Source organism: Onychomys torridus, chromosome 23 (assembly GCF_903995425.1).
Source record: "Onychomys torridus chromosome 23, mOncTor1.1, whole genome shotgun sequence".
Taxonomy (NCBI): Eukaryota; Metazoa; Chordata; class Mammalia; order Rodentia; family Cricetidae; genus Onychomys; species Onychomys torridus.
The window spans coordinates 3,714,164-3,737,917 of NC_050465.1; the positions used below are offsets into that span (position 1 = coordinate 3,714,164).

At 43.1% G+C, this 23,754-nt stretch overlaps 1 protein-coding gene across 1 annotated transcript in view; it reads left to right on the forward strand.

Annotated features, from left to right (window-relative positions):
• The first annotated feature begins 2,561 nt into the window (after nt 1–2,561).
• LOC118573473 (UDP-glucuronosyltransferase 1A1) overlaps nt 2,562–23,754 on the forward strand; it is a 76,815-nt gene continuing 55,622 nt past the window's right edge. The window contains exons 1-2 of the mRNA XM_036173803.1: nt 2,562–3,138; nt 10,605–10,921. Coding sequence (XP_036029696.1) covers nt 2,601–3,138; nt 10,605–10,921 — 855 coding nt within the window. The 5' untranslated portion in view covers nt 2,562–2,600. The remainder of the gene's footprint in view (nt 3,139–10,604; nt 10,922–23,754) is intronic.

A 23,754-nucleotide genomic window follows, 5' to 3' on the forward strand; every position in this document is an offset into this window, starting at 1 on the left:
GCAGGACTAGTGTATTAGTCAGGGTGCTCTGTAGTGACTGAACTGATAGGACAAATACATGGGAGTTTATTACATTAGCTTACACAGTACACTCCCAGTAATCTAATAATGGCTGTCTTTATACTGGAGAGACCAAGAACTTGGTTAAGGCTCAGCCCACCAGGTTGTGTACCTAACAAGTCGTCAGGTGGCACTGAAGTCCTGGAGGATCGATCCCTGGTGAGCCACTGGTCTCTAATCCCTGTTGGAAGCCTGGCAAAGCTGAGTTGTGATAGCAGGAAAGAAATGTAGTGGCGTTGGCAGCAACGGGGTAAACTGTTCGGAGGGGTCAGGAAGGCACAGAGTAACACTTTCCCCTTAGGACTCCTTTTACCCAGGCTGCCACTAGAGGTGCCACCATGTTCAAGGTGCATCTTCCCATTCCAAATAATCCGATGAAGAAGAGCCCTCACAAATATGGCCAGCAGCTTAGTTCTTGGCTGGTTCAAGATCTGATCGTGTTGACAAGCAGGAAGAAACCTCATAGCCATCCCCGACACTCTTCTACAGTAGACAGGGAGGCCTCTCCTTGTCTATGCAGAGAAGTCAGACTACACTCTGAGAAGGAGTAGAAACACAGAAGTGTAATAAGTGACTCGATGTCTTCCTATGCCTGTGAAGGTGACCCAGCTGGTTTTGTAGATGGGCTGGGATTTAGCTGTTGTCTCTGGACAGGTTCCATAGCTGGCAGGCATCATGGTGATCCATGTACAGGTAACTGAGACCTTCACTTCCTTTCTCTCATTCTATTTCACCCTATGTGGCATGACCACCCCCTTTCTCCTAGTTACTCCCAACCCCCAGAGATATCTCTTGGGGGCCGTCCTCCGAGGAACTCTGGTAACACTAAGGACTTTGTATTATGATTGCCAATTTACTTCTCTGCCAGTTGGTCCATGCTCAGGGTAAATGATCTCTTTATCAGCATTGCCCTGATTGGGGAACAGGGGTTGGTGGCATGACCTGAGTAAGACAATTGTCCTTTCTTTCTTATTTGAATTTCATTAAGTTCTGTGAACCCACTCATGCTTATTGGACTTGTTTTCGATTGTTAAGATTTCAAAATGAGGTCCTGGAGAGTTGTTAGTTTATTTTTCTGGGGGAGGAGTAGAGCCTGAATATTCCCATACCAGAATCATATAGATTATCATCCTAGCCATTTTGCTTTCTTTTGTGTTGAGCCCAGGTCTATTCTGTAGCTCCAGCTGTCCTGGGACTCACTGTGTCCACCAGCCTGGAACTCACAGAGATCGATCTGTCTCTGCCTCCCTAGTACAGTGATTAAAGGCATGGCACCCTAGCTATTTTTAATCTTCAAAGATGATCACCTGACTGTTATACAGTCACCAAGAAAAATAATTGACTCAGTAAATATCTATTCACAGTGACATTTAAGGTAAAGGGGGACTATGTTGTGGTAGTAACAAGGATCATGCCTCTGGCTGGCTATAAAATTCCTCGCTAAATGTGCCTCAGTGTATTACCTGACAAATATCATTGAGCTACCATGAAAGTATATAGAAAACTTGCATAATGTGGTTGAGTCTAAAAAAAACCTACTTTTTGTTGTTCTCTGAACAAATCATAGTTGGGTACTGTGCAAATAGGATGAATACATAAGGAAATCATATGCCCCGACTACAAGGAATGCTCAAGGGAATGTGGAACAAAAATACATAGATCCTTTGGGGAAACCCACAGCAGAGGTCCCAACCTCTCTTTGGAATATGTGACTGTCCCTGCATTGAACATGTGAAAGGGAAATGTGAGAGAGATGTCAGTCACGTGCCATCAAACCCCTGGAGTGATCCATAAGATAGTTGCCTATTTTAGCTGGGCGGTCGTGGCTCACGCGTTTAATCCCAGCATTTGGGAGGCAGAGCCAGGTGGATCTCTGTGAGTTCGAGGCCAGCCTGGGCTACCAAGTGAGTTCCAGGAAAAGGGCACAAAGCTACACAGAGAAACCTTGTCTCGAAACACCAAAAGAAAAAAAAGTTGCCTATCTCATTTTAGCAATCTACAGCACTCGGAGTTCAGGGGTGGAACAAGAATTCTATTGTACATGCCCAAGGATAAGCAGCATTGCTCATCTGGCAGAGCTGTTTCTAACCACTGGCCGTGGGCAGGACCAGGCTAAGGACCCTTCCCCTGACTTTGGAACCAGCAGCAGCAAATTCCTTTGGAGCACAGTCTCATGGTCTAAAGAAAGTGTCCAGGTTTTGCTTTGAGACCAATTCTAGAAATGTAAGATTCTTTGAAACTGCTTCCTTTTGTGAAAACTTTTGGACTCCTCAGGGTCAAGTATATTTCTTCACAACTATTTCTAAACTCACGCTGTGTGATTCTGTCCAAGGAAAAGATCACAAGCCCTTCTTATCTGGAAAACAAACAAGTAGGTATCTCGGCCATGGCTCGATTGTTATTGTTTTTAAAAGTCAGTCATTGTCAAGGAGTGCACTTTCTCACATGCCCTCCTCAAGAGGGCAGCTTTCTAGCTTACTCTCCCTAAATTAGAAGAGCTCAGTCATAGTCCCTGAATTGCCTTGGACGGTGCTTCTCCTATGGCTTCTGCAGTTTTGATGACCTCCTTTCTTCTCTGTGTGTGTCTACTGCTGGCCTCTGGCTTTGCCCAGGCAGGCAGGCTGCTGGTGGTGCCCATGGATGGGAGCCACTGGTTCACCATGCAGATGGTTGTGGATAAACTCATCCACAGAGGGCATGAGGTGGTGGTAGTCGTGCCAGAGGTGAGTTGGCAACTGGGAAAATCCCTGAATATTACAATGAAAACTTACTCCGTTTCTTATACGCTGGAAGATTTGAACCACCATTTCAAGTTTTTTGCTCACAATCAATGGAAAACTCAAGAAGTAGGAATGTTTTCTCTGCTAAAGAATTCAGGCAAAGGTTTCTTCAAAATATTGTTTTCACACTGTAGGAGTTTGTTTAACGACAAGAAGTTAGTGGAGTACTTGAAGCAGAGTTCTTTTGATGCTGTGTTCCTGGATCCTTTCGATGTGTGCGGCTTAACTGTGGCCAAGTACTTGTCGCTCCCGTCCGTGGTCTCCAGCAGGGGAATATTTTGTCACTATCTTGAAGAGGGTGCCCAATGCCCCAGCCCTCCTTCTTATGTTCCCAGAATTCTCTCAAAACTCACAGACACCATGAATTTCACGGAGAGAGTGTGGAACTTTCTCACCTATGTGAAGGAGCATGCATTTTGCCCCTATTTTTTCAAAATTGCTACAGACATTGCCTCTGAAATTCTGCAGACCCCAGTGACTATGGATGACCTCTTCAGCCAGGTGTCCATTTGGTTGTTCCACACAGATTTTGTGTTGAATTTCCCCAGACCTGTGATGCCCAACATGGTCTTTGTTGGCGGGATCAACTGTCACCAGGGAAGGCCACTTTCCAAGGTATGTTATCTCTTCTTTAGCACATGAAGAGGGAGAGAGCTGGCTTTGGACAACAAAATTATTCCTTACAGAGCTGTAGGCTGTCATTTTCAGTTTTATTTTGCCCCAACAATCTTTGATCATTCACACAAAATCATGCATTAGTGCACCTTCTTAACCTTGCTTGCTGACAGGTGTGTGCACCGCCGACACTCTTGGAATCGCCAGGCTGCATTTATTATTGTTTTTGAAACAGAGTGAGAAACACAGTTAGAAATGAAGCTTCATTTTGTTCATTCTTGTACTCTACCTCTTTTTTAAAATGCTGCTAGGAGATTTGTGTCCTCAGGTTCAGGAAATTACTTCACAGATAGTATGTGTAGTTCTAAACATTCAGAGCTATTTTCTTAAAATAAGCCAGCATCAGCTTGGAGGTAAGGTCTTCATTTTCCTGTTTTACTTCCCAGTAAGTGAGCATTCATCACAACAGTAAATTTATCATATTCTCTTAAAAATTATCTTTAAGTTTTTTGAGCCTCTAATATATGTATATAACGTGCTTTCCCCAAATCCACCCCTTCTCTAGCCTCTCCAACTTCTCCCATACCCTGGAATGACAACTGGGTTGTTTTAAATGTCCTTCTAACCCACAAATATTGATAGATATTTAATTCCTGATGGGACCAATCATCCTCAGTCCTTTCTTTCTTTCTTTTTTCTGTTTTTGATACAAGGTTTCTCTGTGGCCCTGGAACTCACTCCATAAGCCAGGCTGTCCTTGAACTCAGAAATAAGCTTCCTCTGCCTCCCCAGTGCTGGGACTACAGGTGTGTGCCACCATAGCCTGGTTCCTTAGTCCTTTCTTAAACACAGAGCACTTCCTAGTTCTGCTCCTTGTCTCAGCAGCACAGTGAGAGACTGGGGAGCGGAGCGGCTAGGTCTAGGTATGCACACACCACAGATTAGTGCATTTGAATAATTGCTTTCAGAACTCCGAGCAACCTCATCATTCCGTCAGCTCTATGTGAGAGTTCTCATTTTCCATGCCCTCTTCTGCTCTGGATCTTGTCCAGCTTTTAAAGTTTTGTCAGTTTTGGTGGTGAAAAATTCTGTGTAGCTGTTTCAATGTTCACTATCTGTTTTGGTAGACAGTTGGGCAATTTACATTTCCTCCTTGGTAAATTAAACATTGACATCCTTTTTCCATCTTTCCAATTGCTACCAGCCTCTAGAGTTCAGAAATAGTAATACTTAGCCATTCAAATATTGCTGCACTTTTTAACTTAGGTGTTTATCTTTTAATTTTTATTTATGTGTGAAGTGTTTTGCCTTTATGTATGGCAATCACATGCATGCAGTACCCCATAGGCACCAGAAGAGGGCATCAGACACCCAGAACTGGAATTACACATAGCTGAGAGCAGCCATGTGGGTGCTGGGAACTGAACTTGGGTCCTTTGGAAAAGTAGCCAATCCTCCTGAGCCACCTCTCTGGCTCTATGGCTGTTTATCTTTTAATTGACATGGTTTTTATTTTGGGTCATCCGAATTGGTTAACTTTTCCCTTCACTTTAAATGTTAGCTTTTTCTTTGAAAACTGAATTTTAACACATATTGCTGTTTCCAAGACTAAAAATAGCAGAATGTTTACACCATCTCCTACGTGGCATTTTAAATTCCTCTAAGGCTGACAATATTTTTCTGAGAACTTGACCCTATGAGGTGTAGGTACCTGAGTTTAGTTGCTGCTAAGTGGCGACTGCAGATCACTAACATTATTTGAGGTGGACTTCATTCTCTGGTGACAGACTTGCAACACATCCTTATCAGGCTTTCCTTTTCCACGTTTATTTCTGCCTGCTTCCAGCCTCTCAGCTCCACCACACTCCTAGGCAGCCCTGCATTTCCACTGATGGCCTCTGCGGTAAGTTTTAGTATAGATCTCATGCTTACTGATTTCCAAATTGGGTTAGTGATGTCCATAATATATTCTCCCTTAAAACTGTGTTGTCGGAGCTGGAGAGACAGCTCAGCAGTTGAGAGCTGCTGCGTTTGTGGAGGACCCAGGTTTAGTTCCTGGCACCCATGTCAGACTGCTCACAACCACCTTTAGCCTGAGCTCCAGGAAGCTAACTCCTGATTCCGGCCTCTGTGGGAACCCTCACACACCTGCACACACCCCCATACAGACACATTGGTGCTCATAACCAAATATAAACCCTTGAAAATTGTTGTGGTGAAGCTCCACAAAGCAAACAAACGCTGGAGAAATACGGGTGGTTTTGATAGTGTCTTATTAGTCAGGAAGATGCATTCTATTTTACATATTTAGATTTTATTCTATTCCCATTATAACATTTTGTACTTAAAAATTGTCCCTTACGGACAAATTTTTATCTTCATCCTTAAAATGTATTTCTAGGTTTTTATTATTTTAAAGCTATGGAGTACAGGTTAGTTTATTTTGGTTTTGAAGTGGTTATTGGTAGTTGAAGTATACATTTGTCTTTAATGTTCTATCTGGCCATGTTATTAAGTTCCTTTATTAGTTTAGAAGGTTTATCAGGCACACATAACATGCAAAGGACCCTGCCAGTATCATACCATTTATTTTCTCTTTTGGTTGTGTCAACTTGATACCACAAGTTATCTGAGGAGAGGGACCCACAACTGAGAAACTACTTTCCCAAGATTGGCCTGGAAGCAAGCCTGGGGTGCACTTTCTTAATCAGTGATTAATATGGGGGGGGGGCTCAGGCTAGTGGTTCTGGGTTGTGTCAGAAAGCAGGCTGAGCAAGTCACGAGGAGCAAGCCAGTAAACAGCATTCATACATGGCTTTTGTTTCAGTTCCTGCCTGGAGTTCCTACCCTGCCTTCCCTCGTTGAGGTAGTGTGACATAGGAGTGGAAAGCTGAAGTAAATCCTTTCCTCCCCAAGATGCTTTTGGTTATCATAAATCCTGACTAAGACAGCTTTTAAGACTTTGGACTGTACCGTGGCTGTAAGCTGTTTCAATTAGGATTCAAGTGAACTCAGATCAAACACTCTGTTTCTTTGTGTATGTTTTGTACCAGTGGACCTGTGTGTTTTAATTCTTATACTGGCTGATTCAGAGTTTCAAAAGACTTTGTTCATCTTTAAAACAATAATAGGACAGAATATCAAGAATAACAAGATATACATATGAATTCATTTGTGTAAAATGTGTATAGTACTTTATCAAGTAAAACATATGCATTCCATTAAACAATATAGTTTCCAAAACTCTTATCAGAATTAAAAATATGATGAATATTAAAATAATTAAGATAATAACAAACTTTTCTCATCCTTATGAATATTTAAAATAATTTATGGGGCTGGAACTATACTCAGTAGTTAGAATATTGGCTGCTTTTCAGAAGACCCAGGTTTAATTCCCAGCAACCACATCACAGTTTATAACAGTAACTCCAGTCCCAGGAAGTTCTAGTTTCCATGGGTACTGCACACATGTGGTCCACATATATACATGGAGGCAAAACACACATACACATAAATAATAATTTTCAAAAAATCAAATAAATACATAAAATAATGTGTTATATACCTGATTTTTAAAAAAAAATTAAATGAACTTTGTTATTTAAAAATACTTGCGGGTTGGCAATTTAGCTCAAGGCCCTGGGTTCGATCCTCAGCTAAAAAAAAAAAAAAGAAAAAAGAAAAATACTTGCAAATAAATAAAAACATCTTGTACCAAGATTAACCAGACCCAGAGTCTATACAGCTCAACAAACTTCTACCTAGTTAGAGCAACAATTCTGAATGGATGCTGTGCTGAACGTTAAAGACGGAGTGGTACTTTTCTCACATACCGGGGTGGGGTGTATTCAGTGCACAAGAGACTTTCAAGTCATCCGTGGGAAGGAGAGACAATGTTGTTTCTGAAGACGCAGGGTTAGGCCTTTCAGAATTAAGCTTTGCTTTCTTGTCTTGGCAAGATCAGGCAGGATGTGGGAATGGTTTCAAGAAATGCAAATAGAAACTGCAAGATGCTCTCCACACCACCATGAAGACAAAGCCAAACCCCCAACCCAAACTGAAACAACAGGTAAAAGTTTCTTTAGAGCGTCTATGGAGACCAGACACTGACCAGGCTTGGTGGGAAATTAAAAATGCTGATACAGCCCTCTGCAGAGCGGCCTGGCGGTTCTCAGCAGGGAACCAGAATTTCCTTGTGAGCTAGTAGTTTTTTTTTTTTTTTTTTATTTAAAAGGTTTTTTTTTTTTTCATTTTACATACCAACCCACAGTTCCCTGCCCCCCCTCTACTTGCTCCCCCCACCTCCCTCCCTACCACCCCCCCCTCCAATCCTCAGAGAGAGTAAGGCCTCCCATGGGGAGTCAACAAAGTCTGGCATATCAAGTTGAGGCAGGACCAAGCCCCTTCCTGCTGCGTCAAGGCTGAGCAAGCATCCCTCCATAGGGAATGAGCTCCAAAAAGCCAGTTCATGCTCTAGGGATAAATCCTGGTCCCCCTGTCAGGAGCCCCACTAACTGCCCAAGCCACACAACTGTTGCCCACAGTCAGAGGGCCTAGTTTGGTCCTATGCAGGTTCCCCAGCTGTCAGTCCACAGTCCATGAGTTCCCACTAGCTTGGGTCAGCTGTCTCTGTGGGTTTCACCCTCATGATTTTGACCGCCCCCCCCTTGCTCCTATAAACTCTCCTCCCTTTCTTCGACTGGCCTCCAGGAGCGCCCAGTCCTTGGCTGTGGATCTCTGCATCTGCTTCCGTCAGTTACTGGATGAAGGTTCTATGATGATAATTATGAAAGTCATCAATCTGATTACAGGGGAAGGTCATTTCAGGTACCCTCTCCACTATTGCTTGGAGTCTTAGCTGGGGTTATCCTTGTGGGTACTTGGGAATTTCCTTAGCACTAGGTTTCTCCCTAACCCCATAATGGCTCCCTCTATGAAGATATCTCTTTCAAATAATCCAATTAAAAATGGGGTACAGAACTAAACAGAGAATTCACAACAGAAGAATCTCAAATGACTAAAAGACATTTAAGGAATTGCTCAACATCCTTAGCTGTCAGGGAAATGCAAATTAAAATGACTCTGAGATTCCATCAAAAACATTGATGACAGCTTACGTTGGAGAGGATGTGGAGAAAGGTGAACACTCCTCCACTGCTGGTGGGAGTGCAAACTTATACAGCCACTTCGGAAATCAGTATGGCTGTTCCTCAAAAAAAAAATTGGGAATCAATTTACCTCAAGACCTAGCTATACCACTCTTGGCATATACCCAAAGGATGCACAATTATACCACAAGGACACTTGCTCAACTATGTTCATAGCAGCATTATTCATAATAGCCAGAATCTGAAAACAACCTAGATGTCCCTCAATGGGAGAAGGGATAAAGAAAATGGAGTACATTTACACAATGGAGTATTATGGTTAAAAGAACAAACAAACAAAACAATCATATCATGAAATTTTCAGGCAAATGGATGGAACTGAAAAAAAAAAAAAACATCCTGAGTGAGGTAACCCAGACCCAGAAAGACAAACACAGTATGTACTTAATCATAAGTGGATATTAGACGTAAAGCAAAGGACAACCAGGCTACAAACCACAACACCAGAGAAGCTAGGTAACAAGGAAGACTCCAAGAGGGACATGCATGGATCACCCTAGGCAGGGGAAATAGATAAGATCTCCTGGGTAAACTGGGAGCTTGAGGATGGAGGGTGGAGGTGGGAGAGTTAGGGGGTGAGGGGGAATGTACACTGAAAGGACCAATTCCTAAGAAAAACCTGTGTGAGATAAAGTTGTCAGCACCATTCACAGCAACCACAAGGTGGAGACAACCACGCAAATGCAGCAGTGACATGGGAGACAAATCCATAGATCTGTGCAGAAGGTCCCAGGGTACCATCAGAGCTCTCACCCTCTCCATAGAATATGCAACTGTCTACAACATCGGGATGTTGGAATGGGGATGATGTCAACTTCCTTTTAGTCCCTGGAGTGGTCTGTGAAGATGGTTGTCACTCTTACATCAGCAATTCCGAGGACACACAGTGTTTGAAAGTGGGACAAGAATTCTACTGCACATGCCCGAGGACAAGCAGCATTGCTCATCTGGCAGAGCTGTTTCTAACCACTGATCGTGGGCAGGACCAGGCTAAGGACCCTTTCCCTGACTTTGGAACCAGCGGCAGCAAATTCCTTTGGAGCAGTCTCATGGTCTAAAGAAAGTGTCCAGGTTTTGCTTTGAGACCAATTCTAGAAATGTAAGATTCTTTGAAACTTTTACTTCCCTTTGTGAAAACGTTTGGATTCCTCGGTGTCAAGTATATTTTTTCACAACTATTTCTAAACTCTCATTGCCTGATTCTGTCCAAGAAATAGATCACACACCCTTCTTATCTGAAGAGCAAATGAGTACATTTCATAATAATGTTAGATCGTTTACTACTGTTCTCCCAAGTAAATCATTGTCTGGGATTGTTGTTTCTTAATGGTGTGAGTACACGCCCTCCTGAGGAGGCAGATTTAACTCACTCACACTTCCTCCTTTGTTAGAAGAGCTCAGAGTCTCCACAGCTGGATTGCTCCAGGCTCCACTTCTCCCATGGCTCCTGCAGACCTCCCAGCCTCCCTTCCTCTATGTGTGTGTCTGCTGCTGGCCTCTGGCTTTGCCCAGGCAGGCAGGCTGCTGGTGGTGCCCATGGATGGGAGCCACTGGTTCACCATGCAGTCGGTTGTGGAGAAACTCATCCACAAAGGACATGAGGTGGTGGTAGTCGTGCCAGAGGTGAGTTGGCAGCTGGGAAAATCTCTGAATGTGACAGTGAAGACCTATTCAATTTCTCACACCCTAGAAGATTTAAACCAAGAGTTCAAGGTTTTTCTTGATGTTCAATGGAAAGGTGCAGCAGAAGGACTGCTTCCTCTGATATTGAGTCCAGCCCGTAGTTTCTTTGAATTATTATTTTCACATTGCAGAGATTTGTTTAATGACAAGAAGTTAGTGGAGTACTTGAAGCAGAGTTCTTTTGATGCTGTATTCCTGGATCCTTTCGATGTGTGCGGCTTAACTGTGGCCAAGTATTTGTCACTCCCTTCAGTGATCTTTTCAAGAGGAATATTTTGTCACTATCTTGAAGCAGGTGCCCAGTGCCCCAGCCCTCCTTCTTTTGTTCCCAGACTTCTCTCAAAACTCACAGACACCATGACTTTCACGGAGAGAGTGTGGAACTACTTCTCCTACATGGGGGAGCATGCATTTTGCCCCTATTTTTTCAAAATTGCTACAGACATTGCCTCTGAAGTTCTGCAGACCCCAGTGACTATGGAGGACCTCGTCAGCCAAGTGTCCATTTGGTTGTTACGCACTGACTTTATGTTGGAGGTCCCCAGACCTGTGATGCCCAACATGGTCTTTGTTGGCGGGATCAACTGCCACCAGGGAAAGCCGATTTCCAAGGTATGTTATCTCTCCTGTAGCACATGAAGAGAGAGGTGTTATGGAATATTATTTTAACTAGGCAAAGGTGTGTTACATTTGTTTCTGCTGCAGAATATTACTTTAACTATGGGAAGCTGAGCAAAATAAACAAGAAAAAAATCATCTATGTGAAGCTGTGTTACATTTGTTTCTGCTGCCTTTGTTAACAATGTAAGGATGTGTTACACTTTTTTATGCTGTATTTGTTTAATTATGTAAAGATGTGTTGCATTTCTTTCACTTTGCCTGCCTAAGGCACCTGATTGGTCTAATAAAGAGCTGAATGGCCAATAGCTAGGCAGTTTGGATAGGCAGGGCTGGCGGGCAGAGAGAGTAAATAGGAGGAGAAATCTAGGGGAGAGAAGTAAGAAGAACAAGAGAATGAGGGAGAAAGAGAGGGGTACGCCTGGGGCCAGAATTCAGGCAGCTGCCAGCCAGCCATGGAGACAGCAAGAAAGTAAGATATACAGAGAGAGAGAGAGAGAGAGAGAGAGAGAGAGAGAGAGAGAGAGAAAGGAAGGAAGGAAAGACGGAAGGAAGGAAGGAAAGACAGAAGGAAGAAAGGAAGGAAGGAAGAAAGGAAGGAAGGAAGGAAGGAAGGAAGATAGGTAAAAAGCCTCAAAGCAAAACAGATTAAAGAGAAACAGATTAAAATAAGAGTTAAGAGGAGGCCAAGCATTCATAACTAATGGGAGGTCTCCACAGCGTGATTTGGGAGCTGGTGGAGGCCTCTCCTAGCTGGTGCTGCAGGAGGCTTTGGACAGTGAAGTTGTTCCTTACTGAGCTGTCATTGTCAGTCTCTTTGCTCCAACTAATTCTTTAGGCCATTCACACACAGTTGTGCAGTTGTGTGACATATAAAAACGTAATAGTGCTTCTTGATTTGCGTGTACATCCGTGACGTTCTTGTACATAATCACCAGCCTGCACTGTTTTTGGAAACAGAGTGAGAAACACAGTAAGAAATGAAGCTTCATTTTGCTCATTCCTATACTCTACCTCTTCTTTTAAAAAGTGCCCCTAGGAGTTTTATATGTTTCTTAGTTTTGAGGAATTATTTCACAAATAGTATGTGTAGTTCTAAACATTCAGAACTATTTTCTTAAAATAAGATCCAGTGTCAGTCTGGACATCAGGTTCTTCACCTTCCTTTTTCACTTTTCAGTGAGTGATAGCCATCTTCTAATACTTGAAAATTTAATATTATTTGTGTTATATATATGAGTATATACATAGAGAATCTCATAAATGCATACAATATAGTTTGATCAATCCATCTCCCACTCTGTGTTCTCCACCTCCCCCTATACCTTTGTTGTTCCAGATGTACCTCTGTCTTTTTAACCATCCAATACTGATAGATGTATATTTCCAGGACTAGTCATCCTTAGTCTCTTCTTAAACTCTGAGCATTTCCTAATTCCGCTCTCCTCTCAGGAGCACAGAACCTGGGGAGCGGAGTTTCGTTAATTTTGAACATGGAAAATTCTGTGCATCCTCTCCAGTCTTCAGCGCCTGCTTCCCTGGCCAGCTGAGTCCTTTGCATTCCCTCTGTAGCATGTCCATTTATTTTGCCATTGTTACGGTTTCATTTACGCTGGACAGACCATTTCACAGCAGACTTCCTGGTATTCTGACTCTTACAATCTTGGTGGCCCCTCTTTCACAATGTTCTTTGAGTGGTTAATGAAAGAGCTGTGATGCAGATGTATCCATTGGGGGAAGAGTTGTTTCACTGTCTGTGGTGTGTGCACTCATGCGTGCACTCAGGCTAAGGATCCTCCCTTCACACTTTGGAAGCAGAGGCAGCATTTCCTTTTTGAGCAAAGAGTGTGGTAGTCTGAAGAAATCACACTCGTTTTGCTTTGAAACCAGTTCCAGAAATGCAAGCTTTTTTTCAAAACTCACTTTCCCCTACTTTTGGGATACTTGTGGAGTCACACATTTCTTCATAGCTATTTGTAAATTTCCCGATGACACATTGCACACCTCTGTCCAGGGCTAAAGGTTTTAAGCTTTCTTGATCAGGTAAACATACAATTGGCATCCTAAGGAAGACTGCTCCTTTGTTATTGCTCCTATTGGTTACCCACTGTCAGGGAGTGTGCCTTGACGGATGTGCAGTGAGTGCATGCCCTCCACAGGGGAAGGTAGGTTTGTCCCTGTACTCTTCCTCCTCCCCCTCCTCCCCCCCCCCCCACCCCATCCTCCACCCTATCCCCATATAAATCAGAGCAGCAAAGACCCAGAAGCTGGATTCCCTGGACTCCACTTCTCCCATGGCTCCTGCAGATCTTCTGGCCTCCCTTTCTCTGTGTGTGTGTCTGCTGCTGGTCTCTGGCTTTGCCCAGGCAGGCAGGCTGCTGGTGGTGCCCATGGATGGGAGCCACTGGTTCACCATGCAGTCGGTTGTGGAGAAACTCATCCACAGAGGGTGATAATCATGTCAGAGGTGAATTAGCACATGGGACAATCATTGGATTTTATGGTAAAGTCTTATTCAATGTCTCACACTCTGGAGGATTTGGACCACAAATTCAAGATTTTATTGACAAGGGAAGACACAGGAAAGATAGTATACTTTCTTTATCAATGAGTCCGGTGAATGGTATTTTTGAATTTTGGTTTTTTTTTTTTCCACTTGTTTCATGACAAGAAGTTAGTGAGTACTTAAAGCAGAGTTCATCTGCTGCTCTGTTTCTAGATCCTTTTGATAAGTATGGTGTGATTGCTGCCGAGGATTTTTCATTCCCATCCATGGTCTTCAACAGGGGAATATTTTGCTGCCATCTTAAAGAGGGTGCTCAATGACCCAGTCCTATTTCTTATGTCCCCAGAGCTCTTTTGAGATTCACAGACACTGTCTTTCAAAGACTGAGCGGAGAACCTCTCTACTGCATGGGGGAATGTAGTTTGCACTTGGTTTTTCGAAACTGCCTCAGATACCTTTCACAGTTCATGACCTCTTCAGCCAAGTGTCAGTTTGGTTGTCAAGCAGATTTAGTGTTGGAGTTCCCCAGACTTGGAATGCCCAACATAGTCTTCACCTCAGGGAAGGCCATTGCCCAAGGTATATTATCTCTCCTTCATAAAGAATGAGCTGGATGGTTAGGGCTACAGTTCCCTCACGAGTACTTGCCTAGTATGTCTAAGGCCGTGAGCTTAATCTCCACTAACCCTACTGTGCTGACTAGTTTTATATCAACTTGATCTAAGCTAGAATCAGTTGGGGAAAGGAACTCTCAGTTGAGAAAATGCCTTCATAAGATTTGCTTGTAGGCAAGTCTTTAGTGCATTTCCTAAAATAGAGATTGATTTAGGAGGGCCCAGTTCATTGTCCTTGGATAGGTGGTCCTGGAGTGTATAAGAAACAGGCTGAGCAAGCTGTGAGGAGCAAGACAGTAAGCAGCGCCCCTTCATGGCCTCTGCTTTAGTTCCTGCCTCCAGGTTCCTGCCCTGGCTTCCCTCAGTGATGGATTCATCAGCTGTAAGACAAAATAAACCCTCTCCTTCCCAAGTTGCTTTTGATCATGGTGTTTTAACACAGCAATGGAAACCCTAAGACACCCACGAATCAGGCTCTGGACATAGAGAAAGAAGAAATTTTGTATTCAACTGTATCTTCTCATTTACATTCACTGAAATTAAGATTTCTGGTTCACTGAATCACTTTGTGCCAGTTTTTTTTTTTATGTAAACCTGAAGATTTTATAAATCTGTCCTTACTGATAAACATATATAGTCATCTATCATTTCTTGGCTTCCTTTCTTATTACTGTTCTGAAAAAATAATAGCAAAAACCAGAATGAGCTGAAAATTTCCTTGTTTGAATTCTGAGTTATTCCATATGGGAGAAGTCTTAACAGTGTTGCTCAAATCTTGCATGCTTGTGCATGTCTAATGTAAATCATTACACCTGAAATTAACATAGAATCCAGTGTCAGGGTTGGCTTAATGTTCTTTATTTTTCCTTTTTTATTTTCTAATAAGTCCTAGACATTATTCCAGGCACTTCCTGACATTTCCCATTTAAATGATAAAAGTTTCTATTTTGGTGACATTACAGTTCTGTTTGATCAGCCAGTGTGGACAGAGATTTCTAAACTTTTGCTTTTTAAGAATGAGACTATGCTAAGTACTCTTAAATGCTCTCCTTATGTTCAGTGTTTTCACACACTTGGCTTTTCCCCACAGGGAGTAAGGTGGGTGGGTTGGATGGTATACACACCTCTTCATTTTTAACGTGTTTGAAAAACTAATTTCAAATCTTCCACACTAACATGGAGAGATTTGTGGGAGTTTTTGTCTTTTTCATATAGTCTCCAAATCTTGATATTATCTAGCTTCTAAAGTCTGTTGACTTTTCTGGGCAAAACGTCCCACACAGCACTCACCTCAGTTCTTGCTGCTTGCTTTCATGGGCATGTCGGTCATTCCCATGTCTTCTTTAGTGAGCTATGTATTCTATTCACATGCTATAGCCAAGACAGGAGTATCTAATGATGAGCTCCTGTGAACTCCCTGAAGACTAGGCATACTAATACTTAGCATTTTGATATGTTCTGTGTATTTCTCCACTGATGGCTTTTTCATCTTTTCCCATTTGGAATTTTTCCTTTGGAGTAATCAAATCAAAGAAATTTATCTTTGATAACATTTGTACGTCAGCTTTTTAATTTCTTTACCAGCCAAACATGTACACACATTTTCTCCATGCTCTGGTTAAAGCATTCAATTCTTCCACTGTTGACAACTTTATTTTACTTTCTGGCAAGAGATTTTTAAGCTATAGTGTAAAGAGTACATGTTATGTGTCTTCTCAAAGAACAACTTTAGTGCCATTTACTGTGAGTTCCATTATTTGGCCTCTAAACTGAAATGCTTAGTTATTGTGTTTAATTTTCTGAATTCCTTGTTTGTGCTGTTCAGTTCTCATTCTTGTTCCACTGACTGACTTACCCACTCATGATCAGAACCTATCCTGATTAAGATGCTTCGTAGTAAGTTGGTGTCTGGGAGATATGGTCCCAAGCTGTACTTCCATTTTTCTAAATATCCTTGTTGGGCTCCAGAACATCCTTTCATCCTTAAAATTTAAAATGGTCTTATTGTATTCTAAAAAAACAACCAACCAACCAACCAAACAAACAAACAAACAAACAAACAAACAAAAAATCCCAGCATACCACTAAGGCTCTGTTAATATCATAGGAAATATATTTTTGTCTAATTTGAGAAACATTAGCAGGGTTCTTTTTTGATATCATTCTATTCAGAATTAGTCTGACTTTTTTGCTGCTTCAGATCTTATTTTATATCTGTTGTAATAAAAAGTATATATCTTTTTATTACAATTCGTTCCTACGCATTTTATTGGCTTGGGAGAAATTATGGTACAAAGGGTTGATTTTCCTTTTCTATTTTGAAGTGGTCATCGGTAAGAACAGCTTCGCTTTTTTCATGTGTATCTTGTGTGTTGCCACATTCCTAATCTCTGATTAATTTAAAAAAGATATTAGGCATAGAGTGGCATTTGCAGTTTCCTCTTCTGAAATCTATACTGCTGATTTCCTTTTGCTAGAACACATACCTCTAAAACATTGTGGAATAGTATTGTTGGTTCCGGCTGTTTAAATTGTGATACAATCATTTTCAAGTAAAAAGGTCTTGAAAAATACAAGCATAACATTCTTGGTGAGTACATTGTACCTAGTCTTTGGTATCTTATCTCAGTGTACAGATTGGTTAGGGGTGGGTTGTTCTTTGCTATCTATTGCTCTGACCACCTACAAGGTCCAGCAGACCTTGTAACTGGGATATATTTTCTCATAAATTGACATATTTTTATGAGAGGAAATGACTTTTTAGACAGAGTGAAATAATTGTCTTTCTACAAGGTTAGAGGACTACAGATTTAGTTGTATCAAAATGAGGGATGGGGTGGGAGAGATGACCTGGGTGCAATTCCCTGAAACCACACATCTGCTCACCATCTTTAACTCAAGTTCTAGAAGATCTGGGGCCCCTTTTCTGGCCTCTAAGGGCAATAGGTGTACAAGTAGTGCACAGAGAGATATAGGTAGGCAAAACACCCACACATGTAAATAAAATTTAAAACCATGAAGCGAGGCTTTCTGCTTTGGGGATAGTCAGGCAAGGGAGTTGCAGATGGCAAGATCTTAGGAGGGTGAGTCAGCTCAAAGATCTTTCTTTCCTCCCCTTTCCTCCCCATTAATAAAGTGCCAAGCACTATGCAGGCCGTGCCTGCACCCTTGCCCTCTTTTCCAGGGTGGGACCTGGAACTCTGGACAGCAGTGACATTAGAGTGGCTCATTGCACCACTCCTGTGTTTAGAGATATAAAAGCTATATATGATTTTATATCTATGGACCTAGAAAATATAAGTGCATTGAACCATAGTTTTACAGATAAGTATTGTTTTGTATGTCTATGATTTTATGTATCTGCTGAGGAGCTATATGAGAGAAAAGTCTTCTATATGTAAGGTTATTGATAGATAAGTAGAAGCAAGGCAGCTTCACTGTGAAGTGATCAGATCTCAAAGATAGTCCTTTAACTAAGACCAGGGGCATAGTATCAGTAAATGGTAAATTTTCACTGAGTGACATCTAGATGTATGTATCTCTTCATCCCGTTTCAGATGAGAAGATTATCTCTTGGAAAAGTGCACAGGTTTAATATTACTAGAGAACAGGCTTTCTAGCCTGGGTCCTGTGTCTGATAAGGAGGGTACGCTGCCTAGGGGAAAGTATTTGTGTAGTCATGTGTGTGTGTGTGTGTGTGTGTGTGTGTGTGTGTGTGTGTGTGTGTGGTATGTATATATATTTGTGTGTGCATGTGTGTATGTGGTGTGCATGTGTGGTGTATGTGTGTGTATATATATTTGTGTGTACATGTGTGAGTGTTGGTGTTGGTGTTGGTGGTGTTGGTGGTGGTGTTTGTGTGTGTGTGTGTGTGTGTGTGTGTGTGTGTGTGTGTGTAAAGAATGGAAGTCAACATCACATGTCTTCCTCTATTGCACTACATCTTATTTTCTTGAGTCACGGTCTCACTGAATCTGTAGCTCACCAATTCATCTAGACTGGCTGGCTAGTGAGCCTCAGGACTCTTTCTGTCTCTGCCTCCCCAGCACCGGGATTACAGGTCTGTTTTGTGGTGCCTGGATGCTGCCTCCTTCAAGGTTTAGGGACTGGAACCCTGGCTAGGGGTGGCTGTGAGAAAATGAAGACAGGACAGACACACACACAACAAAGCTGATGTCACATGAGGTTCTCTGTCTCTTAGTTGTCCCATATAGATAATGGTTTTGCCAATTTACCGTGGGCCAGTTGGTCTCAGGCCATGCTCATTTGAAAATAAACATTCACTAGGGATGTCACTCATTCAGGGCTTCCTCCCATCCCTACACTTGGATTTCTATGTAGATGTTGGGGTCCAAACTCAGGATCTAACATTGCATAGACTGTTTATGTAACTTGATGAATTGAATGGAGTATATTGTTATGTGGTTACAATTATACAGATCTGTGCTAAAACATTAGCATGACTGTTAGTTTAATTACTAACTTGATACAATCAAGAATCACCTGGATTATCTAGCTTGGGTTAGCCTATGGGAATGTCTGTGAGGGATTGTCTTGGCTGCCAGAATTGATGAGAAGAGATCCAATGTGAAAGTGAGCAGCACCATTCCCTGGTTTGGGTCCCTGGGCTATATAGAAGTAGAGAAAGCTCCCTGAGCACTAAGCGTCTGTGTATTCATTTTTCTCTGCCTTTGATTGGGATCTGACTGGCTGCCTCAAGTCCCTGCCATCTTGACTTCTCTATGATGATGGCCTGGAACCTGGACTTATGAGTGACAACGAACCCTTCTCCATAAGCCTCTTTTTGCCAGTGTATGTTATCACAGCAGCAGAGATAAAACTGGGGCAATTAATCAATTTGATTTTACCATTCTTGTGTTCTGGATCCAGATTTTTTCATGTCTCGAATTGTTCTGTATGTCCTCCGGCATCCGGAGTTGTTTATTCTTCAGTCTATGCAATGTTAGATCCTGAGTTTGGACCCCAACATCTACATAAAAATCCAAGTGTAGGGATGGGAAGTCCTGGGTCTTTTGTCCATGGCCAGTAGTTATCAGGAGGATCTGGAAGGATGAGTACCTGAGAAGAGAACTCCTCTACATGGCTAACCTTTCCAGACAGCACCCAGGGCCTGCCATAAAAGTGTCCCCTGTAAACCTTCAGACCTCTTCCCTACTCCAAATGCCAGGTGTCCTTCACTTGCTTTGGGGTGGGGTAGGGGCATCTGCTCACTATCCACAGAGACTGGTTCCATCCCAGAGTCCCTCCCTTCATTCCACTGGTGTGTGCCCCATGCCTGAGTGGTTTGTTCTTCAGAAATCCTGGGTGAAAGCTGACCCTTCCCTGTATACTCAGGCAAAGTGTGGTGAGCCCTGTAACACCTCCCACAGCAGGACTGGGCCTCCCAGGCAGCAATACTTCAGGGTTCAAACTTAGATTAACAGTCATACCAGACTCCCTTTTCTAATGCCAAGTACAGAGACACTCCCCACATGCCCACACCTGCACACTCCTGTGTCTGTGTGTACACCACACACACACACACACACACACACACACACACACACACACACACACACACACAGTCACATGCACAGAGCAATCAAAAAAATAGCTGAGTCAAATCTTGTGAGTCAAAGCTTGCAAGGCACCCTTCTGGTGATGCTATGCTGTGACAGCTCCTCGATTTCCTCTCCTGCACTCCTCCTGCCTTCAACCATGTTCTTTTGGGCCTTCTGGGAACAGGAGCAGGACTTCCTTCTTTCAGCACCCTGATGAGCCTGATGATCTTTGAGCAGGATTCTGCTCAGAAGGAACCAGGCCATGGGCCTCTCAGTAAAATGTGTATGTGTCGGCATAAAGAATCCAAGGTTACAGTTCCTCTTACGTCTCCCAAACCATAGCAATGTGCTTAAAGCCTTTCTTTCTCCAGAGTGCTTGCTGTTGTGGAAAGAACCTTGGTCAGCTTCTCAGGAAGGATAGAACTGCAATGTGCTTCCTTTGTGAGGCTCTGGGGAGGGGTTTCTCACTGTTCTGTAGACAGAACCAGGATGCTGGCACCCTTGAGTTTTCTCTTTTCTTTCTGGATAAAAGAACCCCGAGAATGCCTCTCCCCAGCTTGGACTCAGTGGAATCTTTGTATGTCTTAAACAAAGATCTTTCATCTTGGCTGTGTTCCTGGGACCAGCCTTGCCCTTAGGATGGCCCTTTTAATCTGCTTTCCTGAGCCCCATCCCACTAGGGTGCCAAGGTTAAGGCAAGCTCTGGCAAGCCAGAGTATGCATGTGCGTGACAAGGTCTTGGTGAGCAAGATCTGTGATGCAAAGAGCACCCTCTCCCAGGAGAGCCTGCTTCCACATCCATCACTCCCTGGTCCGCCCTCAGCAGACAGAGTGCAGATCAAGCAGGACAAACATACCCCTCCCTCCTTGGTGGTGGTTGGGAAACTCAGAGTTCAGGAGCTGAATTGCTTCTCAGGCTGATGGTGGCTGACTGAAAGCAGACTACTACTACAGAATTTCTAAGTCTTTCCCAGGGGCCCTCATCACGTGCTAACTAGAAGCACACTTCTCTAACCTTAATATTTTAAAGGCAAGTAACAGTTAATGTGTTGTGAGAGTATAATACAGAATTTGGAATAGACGGGTCTTTGTCCTGACTTCCTGTCCAGAGCTTCACAGATGGCTGTAATTTCTTGAAGGAGGGAGGGCAAAGCTCTTCTGGTTCATTATTTGTAACAGGCTGTTTGACTTTTTTTTTTTTTCTTTAGCTTATGTTAAAGGGAGACTTTTGTAAAGTTTCTAAGGAGGGGAGCTTTGAGATTAGAGGGATGGACTGAGAAAGGGGCTGAAGGTTGGGCTGATTATTGGTCAACAATAATGTAATCAAACCCGTGTATTGCCTAATGAAGCCATGTGAAAGCGCAGAGGGAATGGATCTGGGGAGCTGCCAGGTTGCTGAAGATGTATGTATTGCCCCAAGAGCACACGGAACTTCCCTGCCCCACACCCTTTGCACTTCTCCATCTGTGTCTTGCTGTACTGTTGCTGACACCTACTGTCATAGCCTTTAGCTGAGTAATGTCAGTTCTATGAGCATTCCTAAGAGAGTGTACAGAGCCAAGGAAGGAGCCTCTGGCCTATAGCAGTACAGGAGCTGTGGGTGTCTGAAACAGGAGACAGCCTTGTGGGATGGAGCCCTTCACTTGCGGGCTTTGTCAACTCTGCTAAGTGCCGGAGTTGAATCATACATACCAGCTGGGTGGGAGGACCCCCCCCTCCCTCAGTCTGGTAACACAGGTGCTATGAATGAGTCAGTGATGAGCTCCTCCAAAGGGAGCTTGTGCTAGGTGGGCCTGCTCTTCCTTGAGTGAACTTTTATGACATGAATGAAAATGAAGCACAAAGATAAAACGGATAGGCAGCCCCAAAGCTCGTCCGTTCTCCCACAAACGTACTGAGAGCCTCCTGTATGCCAGACACTGATCTGGATGCTGCAGATGCAGCAGAAAGTGAAGGGAGTGTTATGGGCCCTGCCTGGTGCACACTCCCGGTAGTCGAAGAGATACAGTCAACTCACAGTAGGTGAGATAATGATGGCAAAGAAGGGAAGGAGCTCCAGAGTGACAGGCTGGGCTGTTTGACCATGGGCTTACCAGGGAAGGTATCACAGATGGGACACTAGCAGAGCCTCAAGGAAAGGGGATGATCAGAGCTGACATCTTGGTTATTATGCATGTCGTCTAGGGGGAGTGTCTTAGTTCCGGCTTTTATTGCTGTGAAGAGGCACCATGACCATGGCAGCTTTTATAAAAGAAAACATTTAATTGGGGCTGGCTTATAGTTCAGAGGATTAGTTCCTGATTGTCACAGTTTGAAGCATGGTGGCACATAGGCAGACATGGTGCTGGAGAAGGAGCTGAGAGTTCTACATTTGAATTGGCGGGCAGCAGGGAGAGAGAGAGACACTATGCCAAGCTTGAGCATCTGAAACTTCAAAGCCCACCCCCCGTGACACTCTTCCTCCAACAAGGCCACTCACTGTTCTAATCCTTTTAAATAGTGCTATCCTTATTAGCCCATGGGGGCCATTTTCACTTAAATCAGCAAAAGGAGGGCTACAAAGCTGCACGCCTCTGGTCACATCTGGCCTGAGCTCTGTTGTTACTGGAACATACTCATCATATTTGTTCAGTGTTGTAGATTTCACATTCCAGGGCTCTGTCATTGAGATCAATGGCATGCGTCAATAAGAAAGGCTTGGGCCATTAGCCGGAATGTTCATCTACCCTTAATATCAAATGAAGGGTTTCAAAATACATTCTAGGAGTCCTGTGGCATTTTGAGCCCATTTTAGGTCATGTGAAGGGCCACACTGTTCTCATAGTGGTACCAAAACAGGTATTTGCTTTTCCCAAGTGCATCTTCTCCTACGGGTACTGTAGAATTTTCTGGAAGCTGCAGGGCATGTGACATTGCAATAGGACAAATAAAGAAGGAAATTAGGGATTCCAGCTGCTACCCAGGAGGCCAGACATTAAGTGGACTTGAGAAAATATCAAACAAAGCCAGTCTTTGACAGATTTCTATCCCCCGACTGATGTATGTTAGCAAAATGGGTTTATTCTTGTTTGTATAAGTTAACTAGGAGGTGTTTGGTTGTGTGTGTGTGTGTGGGGGGGAATGCCAACTTTAATTTCTGAAGTAGCCCCTTTGACTATATTAACCCACCAAACATGGTGAAGAGTGTGAAGTAGAGGGTTTTGAAGGCCTTTGGCGGTTGGCTCACTGCAACACTCACTTTATTTGAGGTGCCAACTGATTCTAGAATTGCAAATAAAATCCTCATAAGTTCTTTTTTATAAATTTGTTTTGAGATCCTATTTATTTTAATTTTATATGTATGGGCGTTTGCCTGTATGCAAATCTGTGCACCATGAGCATGCACTGCCCACAGAGGTCAGAAGAGGGTATCCAAGCCCTGGAGCTGGATATACAGACAGTTTTTAGCTGCCGTGAGGGAGCTAGGAATCAAACTTGGGTCCTCTAGCAGAGCAGTTGTTGCTCTTAACTGCTGAGCCTTATCTTCTGGGCCCCTTCCTGTTTTTGAGGGAAACACTCATGTACTCCAGGTGTCCTCAAACTCACCAAGTAGCTGAGGATGACCTTGAACTTCTGATCCTTCTGCCTCCACCTCCCTGGTGCAAGGATTACTGACTAGGCAAGCATTCTACTTTCTCAATTTCACCCCGACCCCCAATTAAGCTTTTTTTTTTTTCTTTAAGATTTATTTCTTTTTATGTGCATTGGTGTTTTGCCTGCATGTATGTCTGTGTGATGGTGCCAGATCCTCTGGAACTGTAGTTACAGACAGTTGTGAGCTGCTGTGTGGGTGCTGGCAATTGAACTTGGGTCCTCTGGAAGAGTAGTCAGTGCTCCTAACCACTGAGCCATCTCTGCAGCCCACCCCTCAGTTAAGTTTTTAAACTAAACTTATCCTCATTTTCCACCATTTGTTACTGTGAAGTAATTCTAAGTCCCATAGTTTGTGAACAGCTGGGTTAGAAGTAGCTGATTTTAGTTTTCTTTCAAAAGCTACAAAGGTCACTAGAAATATCCTCTGCTTAGGCAGCACCCTCAGTTACTTGCAGGTAGATGGCTGACCAAACTGCGTTCTGAGCTTTGTACCGTGTGAGAAGATGGGTGGGG